General features: G+C 45.2%; 1 protein-coding gene across 1 annotated transcript; it reads left to right on the top strand.

Moving 5' to 3' along the window:
• The first annotated feature begins 923 nt into the window (after nucleotides 1-923).
• On the top strand, nucleotides 924-15399 carry LOC110713003 (anthocyanidin 3-O-glucosyltransferase 7-like). The gene is made up of 4 exons (XM_021891460.1): nucleotides 924-1116; nucleotides 1799-1833; nucleotides 1944-2891; nucleotides 15394-15399. Exons 1-4 carry the CDS (start codon nucleotides 924-926, stop codon nucleotides 15397-15399), a joined length of 1182 nt encoding a protein of 393 aa, XP_021747152.1.
• The last annotated feature ends 615 nt before the right edge of the window (nucleotides 15400-16014 follow it).

Here is a 16014-nt window from a genome sequence, read left to right as displayed (position 1 = left end):
CATAGTAAAAAAACTGAGATAGAGTTCAAATATCATCAATCATCATACACAAAGTATTATAATTGTTAATATGTTATATTTCTCTTCCTCTTTGCCTTGAACACCTTAATCTCATTAATGGGGTTGGCTACATGAACCAACATGAGAGCTTTCCAGAAGGTCATCCATCCTAGTACTACTCTCAATCATTGTGACTTATACCAAGGGATGTGATAAAGTTTTACACTGGCTGTCACTAGCCTACCGTAACCCTAATCCTTTATCCAAGCTTGGGACTGGCAATGGAAAACCCACTGACGGAGTTTATATGTTACGGAGTATATTTCTCTAAAAACTTTTATATTTCAATAATTAATAATACCGAGCTTGGCTCGATTATTATCTAGCTGTATGTCAATATGTAATCAATGAAGAGCTAAAATACAAGTACCGACACAAAGTCATACATGTTGGTAGTTGGTTTGAACCACAATTGTATTCATCCTTTGTGGTTTTCTGAGGACTCATTATCTACTTATACGGAGTTAGTTATAACTATCACTGTCAATTCAGTTCTTTTTTTAGCAGCAAGCTTATCATATTCCATGCACATCCAGCAATAACAAGTTAACAACATTAGCAGTTTTAGCACAACATACCCGTCCAACCGTCCCATGGACACCCCTCACCACCACGTCGCGGTTTGCGCATTCCCATTCGGAACCCATGCTGCCCCTCTCCTCCATCTCATAAAACACCTCGCATCCGCTTCACTCGACACCCGCTTCTCCTTTATCAACACTGTTAAATCCAATTCTGCATTGTTCAGCACCAAGGATGCTACTAACATTATTCCATGAAACCTCGAGGAAAAGAACAATGAGGCGGGGGGTAACCCTATTGAGGACTTCATTGTTTCTGCGCCGTCGAATATCCGACGGCGAATGGAGGAGGCTGAGGAGGAAGTTGGTGTGAAGATTAGTTGTGTGATATCTGATGCATTTCTTTGGTTTTGTTGTGAGATTGCTGAGGAGAAGGGTTTGTCTTGGTTTCCTATTTGGACTGCTAATGTTGTTAGTCTTTCTGCTGCTTTTTATACGGATGTTCTTCGGACTAAATTTGGCGTTCTCAAACAAGGTATTCTATATATATACTCCCTCCGTTCCATATTAATTTTGTGTTAAGAAATTTAATTATATAATCGTATTTTTTATGAAAATGTGACAGCTTTTTTGTACATCTGTCATTGATTTATGCTATTTATAATAAGCTTTATGAAAATTGATGTTCATGCCAAAAGAATCAAGCTTCTAAATTACCTTAGGTTCTTAAAAAAAACAGAAATTTTGTCAATTGAATTGATTATTGAAATAAATTGAGGATAATAGAGCCTAAGAGTCTAAAAAAATGATCTTTAAGAATATTCTCCTTATCTTTTCAATTAGGATCTTGCTAACGAATTTATTTGAGCTTATCCGTTCATTAGATTTTCACTTATCTGTATTTATTAACTGAACATATTTAAACTTATCTGAACTTAACTTAAGTTATTTGAATAATTTTTTTTTTAAGTTGTAATTTGAACTTGGGTAACTCTTATCGGAACTTATTTTTTTTCCTAAACGGAACTAATTTGAATTTGTCTTAATTTATTTGAACTCATCTAAACTTATTAAATCTGAAATAAGTGAAAAATAAAATGAACATAACCGGCCTTAAAAGTAGTATATAAAATGATATTAATTTAGAAATGCATGCCAAAATCACACGTCGATTGGTATAATTAATGTTTAGTTCAATTTAACAAATTTACTTTTAGTTATTTTATCCAACGCCTCCGGGGCGTTCGTTAAGGTTTGCCTTTTCTAATACTCTTATCACAAAAAGAAATTGCGTTTCTTTGCATTTTTTTTTATTTGGGAGCTAAGTGGCTTCTCGTTTGCTGTTCTTTGTAAATAATTCAGTTTAACAACGATGAAATAAAATTCTTTGAAACATTCTTTATTTGTAACCTTTCACCGGGAATCGAAGGCCGCGGAGATGAACTAGTAGATTGTGTTCCTGGATTTTCGAATGTACGCCTTAGAGACATAGTAGATTGTGTTCCTGGATTGGTTACAGAAAGTATAAACTCGATTTTCGATCAAATGGTATACAAAATGGGACTAATGTTGCCTAAAGCCAAAGCTGTTGTCGTAAACACTTTCGAGAAATTATCACCCACAATCACCAATGACCTCAAATCCAAAATGAGGTTGCTCTGTGTTGGACCGTTCCCTTTGATGTTTCCATCTGAAGTCGTTTTCGACAAATATGACTGTCTTCCTTGGCTAGACAAACAAAAGGAAAAATCTGTTGTGTACATTAGCTTTGGCACAGTAATGGCACCCCCGCCACACGAGTTTGTAGCCCTTGCAGAAGCTCTAGAGTGTGCAGGTTTCCCTTTCTTATGGTCGATAAATGACTCGAATAAGGGGCACTTACCATCATGGTTCATAGACCGCGTTAAGGAAGATGAGGCTTTTGGGAAGATAGTGCAATGGGCACCACAAATGAAGGTACTAGGACACCCTTCCGTAGGAGGGTTTGTAACACATTGTGGCTGGAACTCGGTCTTAGAGAGTATTGTGAACGGGGTGCCTCTTATATGTAGGCCGATGCTTGGGGATCAGAGGCTGAATCAACGGTTTATTGAGTGCATATATGAATTCGGGGTTGGAGTTGAAGGCGGTGTTTTCACTAAGGGTGGGATGATCAAGGCATTGCATCGAGTTTTGTCGAGCAATGAAGGGAAGGAGATGAGGAAGAGTGTAGATGTGCTTAGAGAGTTGGCTGAAGAAAGTACTAAACAAGGTGGTAGCTCACTTGAGAACCTTAATGCTTTGATAGAACTTGTTTCGGGGTTTTCTGATGTCCTGCGGGAGAGTTACAATTTCAAGACTGGAACCGGACGCCTGTACCTGCAAAACAACAGAGACTCATGGTGGTGGGAGCTCCGCCTCCGACGGTCAAGTTAGTACTTGATTAAGGAGTAATTAATGCGGAAATTAAAGTGATTGGGTCTCTCTAGGTGAGAGTGTTTAATGTGTGTAATCTGCGTTTTTAGCGTGTTCCCCCTCTTAATGAGGATTAAGGGAGGTATTTATAACCTTGGGAAACGTGCCAATCCTAGGTTTAGGTTAACCTAGGGCTGATTGGGCTTCCCTCGGAAGTTGGGCCTGGGTGGCCGGTTTCTCCATTAGGCATGGAGTATGCCACGTGTCATGACATAATATATCCAAGGTGGACGAATAAGCGTGTGCCATGTGGCAAGCCCTGACAGTTCCAACTGGGGGACACTTGGCAGGACCTGATTGGCCCACGTGGCGCATTCCGATTGGGGGGAGCAAAATCCCCTAATCATTTGCCCCTCACAGGCGGCACGTGACTGGTCACGTGTTACCTGTGACAGGTGTCGCACTGTAACAGGCGACGGCCTGCTACAGGTGTCAGTCGGCGAAAGGCTGAGAGATTCTCCCGCCCAAATTATGAATTCTGGAAGTGACCCTTCGCCTTCTCACTTCGCCTATATAAGGGAGTGTTGACTTCAGTCATTTTCACACTTGAGAACTTTGTGAGAGAACATTCGGACCCCTGAACTTGCTCTGACATTTTGGACCCTTTCTGCCTACCGCCTGCTTTGACAAGCCGACTACAAAGGATTTTCAGAACTTCATCAATCGTCACTCGTTCAGGTAACCGTCGGTTCTCTTACTCTTAATTTTCTCTTTACTTTATTCTTTTTTGAAATGGCACCACGGAAGCACACGACACGACCTAGGTTAGTGATCAGCCGGTCACCGGGGACGGTTGAATCTAGGACTAGGAGTGCCGCCTGCCCTTTTCTGGACCCATCTTTGCCCTTTATACAAAGTCCGACTGTATCTGTGTCTATGCAGAGCATGATGGCCAGGACAAAAAAGACTGCCAAGATCTCAAACTCAGACGGCTCCTCCCACAGGGTGCCGATTAGTGAAACATCTGACCAGGCGCCAGATGTGGAGGTGAAACAAAGCGGCTTGAAAGCCGGCAGTTCTGAGGGAGGAGTCAAAGTGACCCCTTCCCATTTTACAGTTGACAATTCTTCATTCTCTCCTGCTCCTTTTAAAGGAGAGGAGGCGGGCCCCTCTGGGAGAGGGGAGGAGTCGTCCTCTTCGGACTCGTCAGAGGACGATTCCGAGTCTAGCTCTTCTGGCCATGCTTCCCTGGACACAGAAGAGAAAAACAGTCGCCTGCAAGAGGCGAGGCTTTCTCACGCAGTTGAGAAGGGGGACGATTGGGCAGAGCCATCCGCCTCTCACCGAGAGCAAAATACCCCCTACTACTGCACGGTACCTCGGGGCCGGATCACAGCCATGCAAGAGAAAGTGGAGAGCTTTATCGCAAACCACACAATGGGCCCCGGCTTTTTAGTGTTTGTGCCGGATCCAGAAGACACAGTCGTCTGGCCGGCTGGTACCAGTTATGATAGCGCCTGCTTTGGCTGCTACGAGGCGGCCATCAAGGCTGGGTTGCGCTTCCCACTACATCCGGCTGTTCAGCGGATCTTGGATGGGTATGAGTTGGGGTTATGGCAGTTAGCCCCGAACTCTTGGGTCAACGTACTCGGCTATGTGGTCGGGTGCGAACTGCACGGGGTGGTGCCGAGCTTCGAGGCTTTCGCCCACATGAACTACCTCAGCCGGACCCCTAAGGCAGGCGGTACCGGCTGGTATCAATTGACGAGCCACAGGGGCTACCTCATGACGAGAGGTAAAGCAAACAAATGGAAGGACTGGCGGAGCACCTTCCTCATCATTGAGAGTTCAGACACAGAGCTGAACAAGCGCTTCAACAGGTGGAACAGGAATCCGCCCCTTCTTGCAGGCGGCCGCAGCATGCCGCCTGTTCCCCCCAAGGCTAAGAAAGAGATCCTAGATAAAGGACTCTTCAAAGTAGAGTCGAAGGTGAACTCTACTTCAGGGGTAGGAGAGCAAGTACCCCTGCACTGCGTCCCGAGCTTCAAATGGCTCTACGACGAGTACTTTTTGGCCGCCTGTGGCCTCAGCAGTCGGTGCTCAAGAGGTAGCCGGCCTGTCGAATACTCTGCTGTTCCGTGCATTTCTTGTTATGACTTATTGACTTTGCTATTTGTTTTTGCAGCGGACGCCATGAGCAAAATTACCGCCTCCAAGACTGCGGCGACCATGTTGCGGGCCTCCATCATGCAACGGTCTTCAACCGACTCCCCCAACAAGGGGGCACCCTTGGTGGGCTTCGAACCCTTTCACCCTCTTTTTGGAGTTGTGTTTATGCATATACTGACTCTTTTCTTATTTTTTAGACGGGCGCTCCAAGAGCTTCTTCTTCCCTAAGCCGGACCCCAAGGCCCAGAGGACGACTGTTGCGAGCTCTCCTGGTTCTGCCAGGAAACATGCGGCGGCTGAGAAACAGCCGACCACTTCTTCTAAAACTCCGGCTGGACCACCTAGAAGTATGAAATTGTCCTTGTAAATTTTAGACTTGCTCCCTTCTTTACTAGGTCTAATCCGTTTGTTTATGCTTGATGCAGCCGGCCCTCAGGAGCCTGACTTGGTCTAGGTGGCCAAGTCTATGATCAAGGTCGTTCCTCCAGCTGAAAGGGAGGCGGTCAGGGGTGTCGGCACCCTTGACCTAGACGGGATTGCAGGGGTCCTTGCTGAGGTATACTTAGCATATTTTTGAGTATTTGATTTCCAGGACGCCTGTTTTCTTTTTGTTTGCAAACTGACGCCTGTTCCCCTTTTTACTTAGGCCTTGCTCCGAGTGAACGGCCTTCGCAAGCCGCTTGACCGGAAGAACAAAGAGGTAAAGGCTGCAAAAGCTATGGCCGCCTCTGACTGTGATAAGGCAATGTTTCAAATTGCCCAAAATGAAGTTCTGACCATTGATATTCTTTATTATCAGGCGCAGGCTACCGCCGCTATCCGGGCTCAGTTAGAGGTGGCCCAGAAGAGGAATAGCGAGCTAGAGGCGACCATCAACAACCTCAAGGCCGAGCTGAGACCTCTTCGCCAAAAGATGTCCTCATACGAAACCTTGGAGAAATCCTTGGCGAGCGTAAAGGTACGCCTGGTGACCCAGGAGAAGAGTCTTACTCAGGAGCTCTCGGAAAAGGCCGAGCAAGAAAAGAAAGAGCTGGTCCGAGAGATGATGGAAGACTCTGCTCAAATCCAGCGCATGACTTGGGGCCGCCTCTTCCCCAATGCTGACTTTGCCTCATGGGAAAAAACGTACCGCCAGTGTTCTAATAGATATAATCAAGAGATCCTGGCGGCTGCTGAGGAGGAGGCGTTGGAGGAGGCGTTGGAGGAGGAACAGCCGGTAGTGGCGCTTGTGCCGCTTGGGGGTAATGTATCAAAGGATGCAGCTGAAGCCGAGTCCAGCAAGAAGAGTGCTGACCAGGCGGCAGCTGCTAATATTGAAGATCTGCCCCCTTCTTAAGCTTTATGTCTTCTTTCCACGGCCTGCGTGCCGTTTGTTTGTATTTACCCGGCCAGGAGGCCGGGGCTCTGAATATTTTGCCGGTCTTTAATGACCGGCTTCTTTTTAATGAATTTTTTTTTTGTTTTGCTTCAAATTTGTTTAAGTATTGAATATTCTGATATCCAATTGTACACTATACCGACTGTTTTACATGGCCGATAGTTGCAGATAGGTACGGATAGTTAGTCACGCCGCCTATGCCCCTGGACGACTGGTTGTCTGTTTCCAGGCTAGACGATCAGTCGGCCATTTATCCAATCGGTATTCGAACCATTTTAAAGACTGGATCCCCTTTAGGCAGGCGGTCCTGTCATTTGTAAAATTAACCAAGTAGGAAAGTGGTTTGACCAAGTAAACATGGTTGTTACCTAGTCGCCAAGTAACTGAGTAGTAGAGGTATCAAGCGGTTGGTACCGGTTGTTCCCCTTCAACCGCTTTTAACTCATAGGTTGTTAACCTAGCAGGAGTAGTGGTTGAGATCCCCTGTTTGCTAAAAACAGGCGGACGATTCATAACTTTTAGGCTCCATACTAAGTTTGAGAGAGTGACTATGAGTTAACTTTGGTGTTACTCAGTCGCCGTCACTCCTGCTTGAGTAGTAAAGGTACCAGGCTGAACCTTTTGATTCGCCAATGTTTGTTGGCTATTAAATCAAGAGGTACCCCCTGCATTTATCCCAAGTAATACAGGCGGTCATCTGACTCAGATGTCAACTGCTACCACTGGTTTGGTTAGTGATAGAGTTATCCTTGTCTCAAAAACGGCTACGTGGTTGCCCTTGGGGGCAGTCGCATAGGTGTCGTGTAATTAGTTTATAGAGAAATGTTCCACCCAAAAGGGAGCTGCTCTCTGCGACGAATTTCATCCGGAGGGATGCCGCCGGACGCCTGCTATGATGTTGGGACAGGTCGTATTAGTTTTGAAGATTGGATCAGTTGGCTTGGCGCCTGGTCTGATCATTCGGCCTGTGGCCTTGGTTAGTTCTTGGTGAACGTAGGTGCTAAGTAAAAGGAGGGTAGCCGCCTGTTTAGGCACAGGGTCGGCCAGGCCCTGATCATTTTTAGTTAAGTATAAAGGGGGGGTGGCTGTGTGTTTGGAACCAGTCGGCCCTCTTCTATGGAGAGTAGCCGACTATATGTCCAGACGGCATGCCCCTATGGTGATAGAGTAAAATATTCAATGGAGAGTAGCCGACTGTAAAGGTACAGGCGGTATGCCCCTCTGAAGATAGAGTAAAATACTCAATGGAGAGTAGCCGACTGAAAAGGTACAGACGGCATGCCCCTCTGAAGATAGAGTAAAATACTCAATGGAGAGTAGCCGACTGTAAAGGTACAGGCGGCATGCCCCTCTGATGATAAGAGTAAAATACTCAATGGAGAGTAGCCGACTGTAAAGGTACAGACGACATGCCCCTCTGAGTAAAATACTCAATGGAGAGTAGCCGACTGTAAAGGTACAGACGGCATGCCCCTCTTAAGTAAGAATAAAAACTATGGAGAGTAGCCGACTGTTTGTTAGTAGGCGTGCCTCTCTTAGTACAAAATTGAATATTAAGTATGCAAACTTTTATTAAGTAGCCCTTGACTATTTACATCATTCAAAAGAAATATTTCTTAAGATTATCTACATTCCAAGTTCTAGGCAACGGTTTTCCGTCTGGTGTTCCCAGACGGTAGGTACCGTCCCTGACCTCTTCACAGATTCGGTAGGGTCCTTCCCAGTTGGGAGTTAGTTTGCCAGACTCATTAGCCCTACCAACTGCTTCCATTTTTCTAAGTACAAAGTCCCCCACTTTGAGTGGACGCCTGTGTACTCTGTTGTTGTATGATCTAGTCATTCTCAGGCGGTAAATTTCATGGCGCAAGACAGCATTGCCCCTCCTTTCAGGAAGTGAGTCTAATGCTAGGCGCATGGCTTCCCAGTTTGCCTCTTCGTCATATAGCATTACTCGAAGAGTCGGCTCGTAGTGTTCTATTGGAAGAACAGCTTCCGCACCATACGTTAGGAGGAATGGAGTTTCTCCAGTCGCCCCTTTTTCAGTCGTCCTAATGGCCCAGAGAACATGTGGTAATTCATCCGCCCATAGGCCGCCTGCTCGTTCAATCTTTTTCTTGAGACCGTCTGAGATGATTTTATTAAAGGCTTCTACCTGGCCGTTTGCTTGTGGACAACCGACAGATGCAAAGTAGTGTGCAATTCCTTGGTCACCCAACCAGCTTTTGAGAACAGGCGTCTCAAATTGGGGACCATTATCAAAAACCATAGACATGGGAACCCCGAACCGAGTGATGACATTTTTCCAAATGAATGAAACTACATCCTTCGTCTTGATTCCCTTTACAGCCTCCGCCTCTACCCATTTAGTGAAGTAGTCGACGGCAACAAGTATGTACCTCCTTCCGCCTGTAGCAGGCGTATATGGACCCAGAATATCCATGCCCCACTTAGCAAACGGTAGTGGGCTATGAATGGTAGTGAGGTCAGTAGCCGGACGGTGAATTAGTTTGCCAAACCTTTGGCACTTGTCACATTTTTTCACCATCTCCATTGCATCTGCTTCTAAAGTTGGCCAAAAGTAGCCCTGCCGCCTTGCCCGTTGAGCAAGCGTCCTACTGCCTATATGGGAAGCACAGTAACCAGAGTGAAGATCGTCTAGAATCTCTCGTCCCTTTTCTGGAGTAACACACTTTAAGAAGGGTTGAAGGTACCCCCTTTTGTGAAGTTCTCCCTTTATTATTTCAAAACTGGTTGCTCGTTTTTTCAGTGCTGCCGCCTGTTGATGATCATCCGGCAGGGTACCATTTGTCAGATATGCCCTGATTGGATCCATCCAGGTTGAGCTTCTGTCTAAGATTCCAATAGGTTCTTCTTCAATGCTTCTCCTCTCCATTACTTCACAAAAAACAGTTCGAGGAGTATCACAGGAGGCGGATGATGCTAATTTTGAAAGTGCATCCGCCTGGTTGTTTTCTGATCTCGGCACTTGAGTCAGATGGAAATCCTCAAGGGAGCCGACTGCTTGTCGGACCGCCTGTAAATACTTGATCATGGCCGGATGGGTTGCTTCGTATTCGCCATTGTACTGACTCACTATCAATTGTGAATCGGAACAGGCGTCTATTTTTCTTGCCCCTGCCGCCTTGCACATGCAGATTCCGGCTAGTAAAGCTTCATATTCTGCCTCATTGTTTGAGGCCTGAAAACTGAAGCGGAGAGCATACTCGCACCTGTCGCCCTCTGGCGACTGACATATGACGCCTGCTCCACAACCATTTGAAGTAGAGCTTCCATCCACATATACCTTCCAAACTTGGTCTGGAACTTGAGAGTCAGGAGGACGAGTCATCTCAACAATAATGTCAGCAAAGGCTTGCCCCTTTACTGCTTTTCTAGGCTCGAAGGTAACTTCGAGACTCTGTATTTCTATGACCCATTTGATCATTCGGCCTGACGACTCCATGATGGTCAGTGGCCGCTTGATAGGTTGGTCTGTATACACGACGACTGCATGTGCCAAAAAGTAGGGCTTCAATTTTTTAACAGCCATGAAGAGTGCAAGACCAAATTTCTCCACTAAGGGATACCTCAACTCGGCATTTTTCAGTACATGACTGACAAAGTAGACCGGGAGCTGACAACCGTCTCTTTCAGCAAGGAGAACAGCGCTTAACGCATGATCAGAGACGGCCAGGTACATGTAGAGTACTTCTTTGGGCAAAGGGCTGACCAGCCTCGGCAAGGAATGCAAGTGAACTTTCAATTTCTGGAAGGCCGCCTCAGCATCCGGCCCCCATTCAAACCTTGCCTTTTTCTTAATTGCCTGGAAAAAGTATAGGCATTTGTCGCCTAATCGGCTTAGAAATCTTCCCAAGGCCGCCAGACAACCTGTTAACTTCTGAACCTCTCGGATGGTACGAGGCGACTGCATGTCAATGACCGCCTGCACCTTCTCAGGGTTCGCCTCTATTCCTCTTTGATTGATAAGGAATCCGAGAAATTTCCCAGACTCAACTCCAAATACACATTTCTTGGGATTGAGCATGACATGGTGCCGCCTGAGTGTGGCGAAAGTTTCTCGGAGGTCCGACAGATGATCTATTTGAAGTTTAGACTTGACAATCATATCATCAATGTATGCCTCGACGTTTCTCCCAATTTGATCAAAGAACACAGTGTTTATCATTCGCTGAAAAGTGGCCGGGGCATTCTTAAGACCAAACGGCATGACCGTTTAACAGTATAACCCCTGATCAGTGACGAAGGCCGTCTTCTCCTGATCTTTCTTCCATAAAGGAATTTGATGGAAACCAGAGTAGGCGTCCATAAAGCTCATCAAAGCATGGCCGGCTGTTGAGTCGACCAGGCTATCAATTTTAGGCAGAGGATAACTGTCTTTGGGGCACGCCTTGTTTAAGTCTGTGTAGTCTACACACATTCGCCAGGTGCCATTCGTCTTTTTAACAAGCACCACATTTGCAACCCAGTCTGGGAAGTAACATTGCCGAATGAACCCTGCATCAAGTAATTTTTTAACTTCGGCGGCTGCCGCCTGACTTCTTTCTTCGCCATGGTTCCGCTTCTTCTGCCCTACCGGCTTCTTTTTCGGATCCACGGCCAGTTTATGTACCGCCAGATCAGGACTAATGCCTGGCATTTCATGGACTTCGAATGCAAAGATGTCCTTGTATTCTTTCAATAGTTTGTGAAAGTCGTCACCTAGGTCCCTCAGAGCAGCCGTCCCAACTTTGACTAGTCGGTCAGGACGCGAGTCGTCTAAGATCAGGTCCGTATGCTCACCAGCCGGCTGAGGGCGGAATTCATTCGACCGCTCCTCTGCCAATGATTGCTATTTTTTGTCTTTTCTTGCGGCCCCTGTCTAGGATGCCTTTCTCTTCTTGCCGCCTGCTTCTTGAATAGGCGCACTCTCCTTGACATTGTCAAGGTCTATTTTTCCACCACTCGACCCAGTGGTTATAACAGTGGGCTTGACATCCGACAGATAGCACTCTCGGGCCATCCTCTGATCTCCCCTTAGGGACCCGACTGTCCCATTATCCCTCTCAAACTTGAGCAACATAAGAGATGGGATTATAACAGCCTTGGAATTATTCAGGGTTGGTCGTCCCAGAATCATGTTGTAGGCCGAGAGTTCTTCTACTACCAGGAACCGGACTACCATGTGTCGTCCTTCCCCTTTTTCGCCCAGGCGGATGGGTAAATCCACTCGTCCCACTGGGTGGACGACTCCTCCTCCAAACCCTACTAAAGGGTGGGAGGCCGGATGTATGCAATCAGTCTGATATTTTAGTTTCGACAGACATTTGCTACTGATGAGATCTAAGGAGCTTCCGGTATCTATGAGGATTCGGCCAACTCTCTGGTTGGCCACTTTACATTCAATAACGATAGGGTCGTCATGCGGCCCTCTTACCCCTCCTAGATATTCTTCAGTGATGACAATCTCAGGAAATGAATATTTGGAGGGCCGTTCTGGGTGAACGGAATTTACATCTAACCGTCTGATATTGTCTTTGTTGCCCCTAATAGTGGGACCGCCTCCTGAGAAGCCGCCTGCAATGGTGTAGACGACTGCATCATCTGTATCGGAGCTGTCGGCCTTTTGATTCTTTTTGGCCGACTGCTTTTTTGAGGAAGTGTTCCCCGTAGATTTCTTGACATAAGTGTCAAGATCACCTTGCTCAGCCAGGCGGTCCAGATACCGCATGAGACTGATGCATTCATTGGTGTGATGACCAACATCTTCATGATAATCACAGAATTTTTCTTGGTTCCGACTGTTCGCAGAACCCTTCATGGGGACCGGCTTCTCAATTGAGATCCGTCCCTGGATTTCCTTTAGGATAAATTGGCTATCCTTGTTAAACGCATACTTTGGGGAGTATGGTTTGAATTCTTTTTTCTTCTTCTAGGACGGCTGTTTAGAGGAATCATCCGCCCAGACCTCTTTTCTCTTCTCATCTTTGTTTGACGACTGTTTCTGTCGTCCTTCTCTTTTGTCGAACCTTCTCCCGTCTGACTGTTTTACCGTACTACAAAGATCAGTCGCCTGTATATAGGCTTCCGCTTCAATCAAGGCCTCTTGAAGAGTCGCCACCCTCTTTCGGACCAAATCAAATTTGAAGGTCGACCCGTCTTTGAGACCTCTGAAAAATTCAGTATAGGCTACTTCATCCGGTAACCCTTGAATCTGTATTCTCATCAGGTTAACCGCCTGATGTAAGAACGAAGCCCCTCCTTCTCGCCTTGCTGAATTGTTCCTAAATCAAGGGTCGTCTTCTTCGCAGGGATGTTCATGGCGAAGTTGGAGGTGAATAAGTAAGCAAGCGTCTTGAAGCTATTTACACAACCAGTCGGCAGGTTGCCGAACCATTGTTGTGCGATTCCTTTGAGAGTCGCTGGGAAACACTTGCACCAAGTAGGATCATCCAACCCTTGAAGGTACATCAGGTTGGTGAATGCCATCAGATGGTCTTCTGGGTTAGTAGTGCCGTCATAGGCGCCTACTAATACATTTTTCACTTTGGCCGGCTGAGCGGCTTCAGTAATTTCCTTGGAGAAGGCCGACGGCTGTTCGCCAAGTCTAAGCAACCGTAGCTGCCAGTCCATAGGTTGGACGTGTTTTGCTGTATGTCCACCAAACGGAGGTGGCTGTAAAAAATACTGTTGTTGCGGTACAAACGGTAAGTTTGGTACCGCCTGGTCGCTATGATAGCCGGACTGACGGGAGGTGCCGCCTGACTGACTCTCATGATACGACTGAGTATGCCTCATCGAGGTATTTCGCAGACTGTCTTGGAGGTTTGAAGTAGAGGCCGACTCTGACAATCGGTCACTCTTCTTCTGCTCTAGCAGTAGCCGAGCGTCTGTGTATGTTTTCCTCGACCCGTCCGCCTGAATATGACGAACAGGTTTCCTATTTCCTGGAGTAGGAAAACGGTATTTTGTGAAATCAAGGGCAGTCGGCTCCCGCTTCCTAGATTTAGGATGAGGAGTCGCCTCTCGCCCTTGAACTGGCTTCCTCTTATGTGAAGTGGAGGGTTTCTTAGCCGACTGCTCCTTGTCCAGAGCAGGCGGCTTCTTGTTGATCAACTCTTGAATTTCTCCCTTGAAGTCCCTCATGAAGGTCATGAGTTCACTCCTTGTGATGGGAGCAAACCCATCAGTCGGCTGTTGCCGAACAGGCGGTGCGCCTGCTGGCTCGCTTCCTGTATGAAGATGTTCCCGTTCCCTCCTTTCGGTATGACGGGTACGTCGGGCCCTTAGGGTCCCGTCTGAAGCTGTGTGAGCTTCAACTTCAAATTCATTCTCAGTATCGTGGTCTGACTAAACTAGAGGGTCGTCCAGGGGACGTCTCTCTTCAGGAGTCGGTACAAACGTGGATGCCATCTCAGAAGTACTCTCCCCACAGACGGCGCCAAATGTTTCGGGGTTTTCTGATGTCCTGCGGGAGAGTTACAATTCCAAGACTGGAACCGGACGCCTGTACCTGCAAAACAACAGAGACTCCTGGTGGTGGGAGCTCCGCCTCCGACGGTCAAGTTAGTACTTGATTAAGGAGTAATTAATGCGGAAATTAAAGTGATTGGGTCTCTCTAGGTGAGAATGTTTAATGTGTGTAAACTGCGTTTTTAGCGTGTTCCCCCTCTTAATGAGGATTAAGGGAGGTATTTATAACCTTGGGAAACGTGCCAATCCTAGGTTTAGGTTAACCTAGGGCTGATTGGGCTTCCCTCGGAAGTTGGGCCTGGGTGAACGGTTTCTCCATTAGGCATGGAGTATGCCACGTGTCATGACATAATATATCCAAGGTGGACGAATAAGCGTGTGCCACGTGGCAAGCCCTGACAGTTCCAACTGGGGGACACTTGGCAGGACCTGATTGGCCCACGTGGCGCATTCCGATTGGGGGGAGCAAAATCCCCTAATCAGAACTAGTCACCCTAGTCCACTAGAAAATTAATTTGTCTTTGAATGTTCTTCAATATTTTGTCTTTGAATGTTCTTTGTAATAATTTAACTAGTGTGTGGTTCGGGCTTTGCCTCGAGAGATATTTTGAATAATTTTATTTTTATGTTAGACGCTTTAAAAGACTTAATAAGTTTTTTTGCGTGGTATATGAATTTAAAAAATTAGATAAATGATTTACAATTAATTTTAATATTAAATAATAAATCAAAAGACCAATAAAAAATTAGTATAATGGTAGTTATATCCATTGCCCTTTTGTAATGAGCATGTAGAGAGAGAAGAATAAATAATATTATAAAATGCAAAAAATAGCATTTTTGGAGAGATAAATGTCGTGACCAAGTCTGTAGCAAATGGTAGGCAAAAGATGAGAGTGTGCCACTTGTCTTGTAATAATTGGCCTACATTTTTATTTTTAATATCTTTTTAATGTTTTATGTGCATAAAATATTTATAACCAAGGCAACCAATGAAAGTATATGGGAAACCAATGAAAGTATATGGGCATAACATGGTATGAGAATTGGGCCGAAGAGAGAGAGATATGTATTAAATATTTGATGACCACCATTGGTTTGGGTAACCATTGACAATACTATAAAGATGACTTTTTTAGAATCATCCATTAGAGATGGACATGAGACGAGTCGACACAACTTAACTAGAACACAAATATGGTTTGACCTAACAATAGCATACCACAAGCTTGACTTGACACACGAGACGACACACTAAAGGACCCTGTATCATTCGTGGATAATGTTTTCCAAATTTGGCATGAGTCCAACATGAATACCTTTTAATGTGATTTCCTACTTGCTCGGTTTCTCCTCCTACATGCATAACTTTGCCAACTCATTTGCATAAATTTGTCCTAGGTTTAACAAAGTGAAAGTCGAGGTATCAAGTACATAAGAATGTGTAAGAAACTAAGGGAGTAATTAATTAAACATATAGATTATCTATTTACCCAATGAACATCAAACATAGAACCAAATAACATGAAAACTAAAACAAAATTAACCTTTACTACACCAACTTAATAATATGAAGTACGTACTTTTGACTATTACTCCTAAAATTCTATGTTTAGAGAAATAAAGCAAGTAATAAAGCGGAGGGAGATGTACTTACAATACCCCATACCTTTTTTTGGGTTTTAGGCTCGATGCTCAATGGATACACAATGTCAAATTTGCACTACTTCGCAATTAATTAATGGAAAAATTGTTGGAACTACCCGTCTAATAGGTCATTTTGTCAATAACTACTCGTTTAAAATTTTTATAAAAAAAATACCCACTAAATTTAAATATTTGACTAGCACTACCCAATTTGGTTTTCCGGCAATGAAATATGGTGATTGGGGCTCACTTTTGATTTTTCTTCCAAAATTTAAACACGAAATGATGAATAACTCAATTATGAAGCCAAAACTAGTGAATTTAACATTAATTTTAGAAGCATTATATATCTCTTAATTAAAACCACAATTACTT

This window comes from Chenopodium quinoa, unplaced genomic scaffold (genome assembly GCF_001683475.1).
Source record: "Chenopodium quinoa cultivar QQ74 unplaced genomic scaffold, ASM168347v1, whole genome shotgun sequence".
In the NCBI taxonomy this organism is placed as follows: domain Eukaryota; kingdom Viridiplantae; phylum Streptophyta; class Magnoliopsida; order Caryophyllales; family Amaranthaceae; genus Chenopodium; species Chenopodium quinoa.
Note: the sequence above shows the minus strand (reverse complement) of the source record. Positions and strands in the feature narration are given on the sequence as shown.